Raw genomic sequence first — 7,268 nt, 5'->3', positions numbered from 1 at the left:
GTTTTGTCTCTCAGCAGGTGTTTGGAGTTGTTAAGGCTCTTGGCTTTAAAGAGTTTATTACTTTGGAAGCTTAAAGCTGTACTTGCAGTAGGGTATACCAAGTCTCTGTCTCAGTGTGTGTATATATATATATATATGCATCTTAACATGGTCTCTCAAAACTACAAGAAATTAAATTTGGGACAGGGTTACTCTGGGAACTGTGGGCTCCTGAACTACTGCACACGAAGAGAAATGTCTGATGGTGCCACGCCAGTACCTGCAGGGTCGCCAAATCCTGGTTCAGGCAGCGGCGTAGAGCAGAGCCCTGCAAACCCTCACCTCTGGACAATTTCTAGGGGTACAGCAAGATGGAGCTACACATCCAATACTAGAAATAAACCACAAACAAACTTCTGGTCTCACTTGGATCAAGGCAAAGTTTCAAAGACACTGAAGAGGCATTTTCCCTCTGGGCACACCCACAGATGTGCCACACGCTGCATTTTCCCTGCCCTGAGCTTAAATCTTACAACAAGGAATCGATACAAACCAACCGTCTTTCAATTGCAAACCAATACATAGCCAATGCACGAAGTCAGAAACAAGCGAAGCCATGAGTGACAAAGGAGAGAAGAGGAAACATCAGAGAAAATCGCCTTGTTTTGTCTCATCTGCAGGAGAATTTGGGAATCGATGCTCAAACTGGGGGGCCGTGCGAGCAGCGGCTCTGGCAGTGGTCACCTGCTGGGACGCTCGGCTCCGACTTCCACTGCGCATCGCCGCTCGTTGTCAGATGACAAATTGGTTAAAGCAGCACCCGTGAGAGCCAAAAGTGAACATTTTAGAAGCTGTTCCCAGCCACGACCTTCTCTGCAGTTTGTTCAGACTCGGTGCACGCTGCACTGCTGCAGATGAAGAGACGTGTTGCTGCAGCGAGCCAGAAACGGGGAGAACAGAACAAACCATGGCCAGGCCACGGTGCGAGGAGCCGGCGCAGCAGCCCCGGGGCCTCTCCAGAGGCACAAAACACAAACGACTCCGATTCCCAGCGTGGAGACGCATGTGGCACAGCTGCTAAAGAGGACTATAAATGCATCGCACCTGGAGCGGCGTGCGTGAAACGGGCGTCTGCCTCCTGCTCCTCGCCTGCCCAGGGCTGGGTGCTGGGGTCAGGGGAGCAAATGTTCGCCAGCTACAGTGAAGTACAGGGAAAAAAAGCCTTAAATATCTTCTACTGATCTGTCTTTTCCAAAATAATCTTGACTTCCAAATGTAAATAATTAATATTTCTACACATGTTGTACAGCCACTTATCTCTGCTGAAGACAAAAAGTTCCACTTGCCTTGAAGATTTAAAAGATCTTTCATGCAGAAAACTTCCTTCATTTTTTTCCTACCAGAGCTTTACCCAGTGTCTATAAAGCACCTCAAAACTCCTCCCCATGGCACCACTTGAACCGAGCTGCTGTTAAGACAAAAATATAGTTCACCTCAATTTGAGTTTCTGCTTAAGCCCCTTCAAACCTGGGTTTTACCTAATAAGACAAGGACAACAAGCTCCTGGTAGCTGATTTCCACCGACAGAACTCCTTGCCACCACTGGACAGAGTTCAGTGGGGGCCAATAAAGCAGATTTAAAAAGTCACGCTCATTTTAAGGGCTGGGACGCCAGGGCTCTGCTCCACACCTGAGCAACCTTCCCCGACAGCCGCCAAGCCAAGGCACCGCACCTGGACAGGAGAGATCGGCCTTCGAAACAACCCCAGACCTCGTTGCGCCCTCACCTTTCCCCTTTTCTCACTGCTTTCAGACCTGGAAGCACATGTTATCCTACAGAGCATCTCCTGCACTGCGTATGTTTGCACAGCAGGACACAACCCCACCACCAGTCTTTAAATTTGGCAAAAAAATCCCGAAACCACGCTGCACAGTTAAACAGTGATGGCATTATAACCAATCTCGGGGACTCTCAGCCTCTTGCAATGCTGCAGAATAAAGACATGGAGTTAATAACTGCTCCCTTGCAATTTTGATGGATTCAGAATTGAGGTTTTAGAATCAGGTTAGAATTTGCAGTTTTAAGATGCCACCTATCCTAAAAGCTCAGCTCTTTAATCGAGAATAAGCTCTTCTTTAACTAAAAGCTGGTATGGGTACAGTGTTTGGTTCATAGCTCCTTTGATTTTTGCTCTGAGCACCTCCTTTTTGTGTTTTAGCCCTAAAGTGAAAGTATACAAATACTTGTTGTTTTTGTAAAGCCCTTGGGGAGCCCATCCTCTCCCCCCTCATTTTGTCATCTTAAAAATCTCCCCGTGGTCTGTATCAGGACACAGCGGGAGCCGCAGTCGGGCAGCACCGTTCCACCCCGCAAAGGGGAACAGCCCCAAATCCCGGGAAGTAACGGGCAAATCTGTTCTTCGCTCAAAACCACAACACCAGAAGCAAACCAATGGGAATGCCATTTGCTTGTTTTTCAATGAGAAATCTGCCTCGCAGCAGTAGCTGGGAGAACAGGGAGCATCTGTGTGTGTTAGCAGCAGATGAAGGCGACACTGCAGAAAACATTCAGCATTTCCTTCGTTACTCTGAGCTCTAGAGCAGCTCCCGCAGCGAACTGTGGCAGAAGGCAACTCGGAGCTAGCAAATACTCAGCAGTACTTCCCTCCCTCTCCGTTGGGTAATTTTTAAATTATCACCCCTGAAACACCCCGACGATGGGAAGCGCGACAACGCGCCGACTGTCCTCGCAGAGGGCACCTGTGGCCGCCTGGCCAGTGCCGCAGCTTTTACACCGCGTTCAAATCGCGCTGGCGCCAACAGGACCAGCACAAAAGAGATTTTAATGCAACGGACTTTGATCGAGGCCACGAGCACACACGAGTCACGGCTGCGGAGAGGAACGCGGCGCTGCACCACGCCATGGAAAACGCCTCCAGAGTCGTTTTTGCAAGTACTGGGACACCTTTTGAAAGGGAAGGTGGAAAGGTTCAGCTCCCACTGGTTTACACTGGAAAGCAGGAATCTCCTTGTGCCTGGGAAAAACTCACTCTCCAAACCGTACGTGGAGAGCTCAGCTTCTTGATTTCATTGCTACACTGCATTAAAGAGATTTAAAACCTCCGAAAGACCCGCAGTCTCGGTTGCTGAATGCTTGCTGCTGCCCCGGTGGCAATGAGCAAACCGGGGCACCACGAGTTACTCAGCTTTTCACGACTTTTCCCAGCTTCAGAGTTAAGGCAGAGCAGCGTCGCCAGCAGCTCCCAGAGCTTGGTATCAGAGTCCACTCATGGGTCTGCCCTCTGTCATTTTATTTGCTTGGTGCCAACAACAAGAAAAAGAGGCCCTGGGTTTTTTTTTGTTGGTGTCCTAATGTTACCAGAAAACCGACAGCACTCCCACAGCCCCACACCACAGCAGCATGGGAGCGTTATTTACTTTATAGGCTGGAGGACGAGGCTCTCGTGCAGTGCGTAACTTCAACAAGGAGAAGAAGGGTGCTCTGGGTGCGGGGCTCTACTCCCTTCGGGTTTATCACAGGGTGTAAACCTCTCCTTGGATGCGGGGCTGTTGCTGGTGGAGGTTCGGTTATCGTGCAGTGTCTCATGCGAGAGAGAAGCTGGCGCATCTCGACTGAACTCTGCCATTGCAAACAGCTGATCAATGAGAGAGAAACGCTGAGTAAAGTCATCTACAAAACTGGGAGAAAGAAGTGAAAGGGAGACTTTGAGACACTAATGTAACACTAGAAGGCATGTAAACAACTCTGGACCACGGTAACTCCTCGACTGCGAGAAAAGAAATACTGACACACACTTAACTGAAACCAGAACCCTAAAAATGGCTTCAAGAATACATTCTTCGGATGCAAGAGGTATTTGCAGAGTTATACTACCTGAAAGTTGGAAGTGCAACCCACTATGGGGAGAAGGGCAGAAGGGGATGAGTTTTAATCTATGGGGAAGGAAGGCTGCTGTAAAACCGTGCACTGACACAAACTATATATTGTTGCTCGTCAGGAATAGCCCCCAAACAGGCGACAGCATCTGTGGCAGAAGGGTACGGGGATGAGAATCCCCTTTTTTTGTGTGTGCTGCCAGATTGAGCAAGTAAGATTGATTTTAAATAGCTTCCATATCAAATGCAACTGAGACACGCATCTCGTGAGAACAGCGTGCAGAGTCTTGTTAAACAGAGACCCAGAAATCTCACAAATTTACATCTGACAAAGGCTTCAAGGGCTCTGTGCTGACCATGGAGTGCAGATGGATCTCAAAGAGCTGAACAGGAACTTCGCAACGTTTATGTTTATCACTCAAACGGCAAAAATCACATTAGGAATAAAAAGAAGTATCAATAGATTCTGACCTCAGTTCAGACGGCAAGAAAGACTGAAACCCCACGCCAGGACACAGACAGCACAGCATCGCATTTCACCAGCTCTCCCCCGACTCATGAACTTATTTCAGGCATGAAAACGCTTTCATTTTATCTGGTGTCGCAAGGAGTTAGTTGAACTGGAGTAGCTGAATCATTAATATGATCCAAAGCAGGGCTTCAAATGCAAGTGAACGGTGATGGAAGCATGCAGAGGGCAAACGGGCATAGTCTAAGGCCCCATCCTGCAGGTCCCTCTGTGCAGGTGGGTTCCTGTGCTCCTGCAGGTCCCAGGGACCCGCACAGAGTCATCTGCAGGACTGGGAATTTATTGTGCTTTTCAGCTCTCTAGAAAGGACATTTTTCCCTATTCCTGCTCTCGGTGGCACGCAGGGAGCATGCTGTTCTATTCCCTGCTGCAAAAGCACAGTGTAGGGGGAAAAATCCTGAAAAATCTTGTGCAGCACCATTGATTCAGTACAGAGGGAAGCTGGGGTACCCAATCGCAGTTGGTGGCTTTGGACGTTTCACCAGCTTTGAAACAAATATTGCCTTGGTAACATCCTCACAGTGGTCAGTAGTTCAAAGAGGCTGAAACACCATCTTGTTACTCTTATTAAACCAATTCATCTCTCCTGATCCCTTACACACACAAAAATCCCCCAAACAAAATAAAAACAGGACTTAAATAAATAAATAAATAAAGGCATTCCCAAAACATTTATTTCGCTTTTCTCTCTCAAATCAGACCAGCTTAGAGACACCGACTTCACCTACCTTTGCCAATTCAGCTAGGGCACGGAGTAACATGAAACTGCTTTAGGCTTGTAAGACCTGAATTGTAACACTCTCGTGGTCACTCATCTGCTTCTGGAAACCTGTCCTGACAGTTGGTGAAGTCCAAGCCCTTATTCCATTCCCACAGATCAGTAACTCATTGGCTATATGGAAAAGAAGTGTATCCAAAGCACACGATGGCACGTTAAGGTTGAAGAAAGCATTGGTAAAGGAGAATAAAACGACAGCAGTTGTTCAGCCTACTCTAACTAAAGGTTGAGCCACTGCAGAACTCCTCCTCCAGCGTGACACAAAGTCAAACTGTGTCACCCCTCGCCGAGACATTCTTTTGTGGTACGTTACTGGCACTTTATGTCAGTCTCATATGGTAGATACATGCACATTTGTCTGTGTGTTTACATACAAAAGGTCTGATAACAGTAAAACATAGTTCAGAGAGATATAAAAAACCCAAGGAGTTGCATTAGCCAAAAAAAGTGTTTTGTGAGAAACAACAATAAAAATGATATAACCACAGCTTTTCTTTTCTTTAAAATTAGATAAATACCCAAAGCTATGATTTCACCTGGGGCCTCTGTACCTTGACAGGGAGTCCAATGGAGTATATCTGAAGGCACTTAATATCCTCTACTCAGCTGTAAGATGGTTGCACAGGGAGCTGGGGAGCTTGGGATGTGACTGGGGGCATGGAGGAGAGAGATGGATGAAAAGAAGCCCTGAAGAGCTGTGATCCACACAGCGTCAGGTGCTGAAATGAAAACAAATGTACAACCCAGGTGTTGAGAAGGTCTCTCTTGAAAAAGAAAACTGCCAATTGCAAGTGTCTTTGTGTTTCTATGGACAGAGCACTTCATGCAACTCTGACAGTGCATCATACACTCTTAGAGATATTTAGCTTTGTCAGTTCATTGACCTCCTCAGTTCCCGCTTCCTCACAGTCAGTCTTCTCGGCTGCTTTGCCAAACTTGCACCTCTCCTCTGCTCTCGTCGCATCTTTCTGGAGCTTCTTGGCGGAAGGAAGGATGTCCTTGGTTTCTGAGCTATCTGTGCCATGGGCTATCTTATCAGAATTCTGTACAGAAGGCACCAGGTTGGCAATCTCATCCGTCGGAGATCGCCCAATGCTGCCATCCACTTGAACCCGAATGTCTGGAGATATAGACAACTGGTGATGCGGCACGATCCCGTTGTCCATGCATTTTGGGTAAAGGTAGGTCTTCATCTGACCTTTCCCCTTCACATTGACCGTTCCCCTATAGTCAAAGTCATACCCCATCTTGTTTAGGATGCGGTAGCTCTCCTCACTCACCTGTATACGACACTCGACGCCAGTGGTGTCCATTCTGCTAGCGATGTTCACAGTGTCACCCCAAATGTCATACAACAACTTGGTGGTGCCAATGACCCCAGCAGTGAGGGGGCCGTGGTTAAAGCCAATCCGCAGTTTAAAATTAAACCACAGCATGTTGTTGTTGAAGTCATCCACCACTCGCATCATTTCTTTGGCAAATTCAAAAAGGGTCTGCAAATGTCCATGGGGATGGTTGCTGTCCTGACACTGCGAGGTGTTCAGTCCCGAAGCAGCCATGTACGTTGCCCCAATTGTTTTAATTTTCTCAATGCTGCTGTAATGTGGTTTGCTCAGCAGCTCATCAAAATCCCCAATCAATTCGTTCAGGACTCGGTAGCACTCTTTGCCTCCTTCATAGTTCTCTTCATAGAACTCACTGAAGTTCACAATACTTGCAAAGATTACTCCACCACTGTCGTGGTTTTTGGAATAGCTCTGGGAAACCTTCAACTGCTCGGCCACGTGGTACGGAATAATATTCCTCAGCAACCAGTCAGCTTGATCCCTCATGCTCTGAATTTTAGTGCGATGAAGATCAGCCTCCACATCTCCATGGTAGTGGAGGCGGTAACTGACCTCAAACTCTCGATTCAGAAACCAGACCAGGAGGAGCAGAAGGAAGGAAACCAAAATCACTTCCTGACCGATCAGGTCTGCTGGCCTCTTCATGTCATTTGGCACCGAACTGTTGCATGGACTTCTTCTGGAGCTGAAAGGAGAAGGAAGGAAAGAACATGAAAGGTGCATTTTTCAGCACAAGGTT

At 47.5% G+C, this 7,268-nt stretch overlaps 1 protein-coding gene across 1 annotated transcript in view; it reads right to left on the bottom strand.

Moving 5' to 3' along the window:
* Positions 1-5,968: 5,968 nt before the first annotated feature.
* ADCY9 (adenylate cyclase 9) overlaps positions 5,969-7,268 on the bottom strand; it is a gene marked incomplete at its 5' end in the record, with an annotated part of 41,043 nt that continues 39,743 nt past the window's right edge. The window contains one exon of the mRNA XM_010189842.1: positions 5,969-7,214. Within this exon, the coding sequence (XP_010188144.1) occupies positions 6,026-7,214 (1,189 nt within the window). The remainder of the gene's footprint in view (positions 7,215-7,268) is intronic.

The sequence above is a fragment of the Mesitornis unicolor genome, unplaced genomic scaffold (assembly GCF_000695765.1).
Source record: "Mesitornis unicolor isolate BGI_N332 unplaced genomic scaffold, ASM69576v1 scaffold47898, whole genome shotgun sequence".
In the NCBI taxonomy this organism is placed as follows: Eukaryota; Metazoa; Chordata; class Aves; order Mesitornithiformes; family Mesitornithidae; genus Mesitornis; species Mesitornis unicolor.
This window is presented reverse-complemented; position numbering and strand designations above follow the sequence as displayed.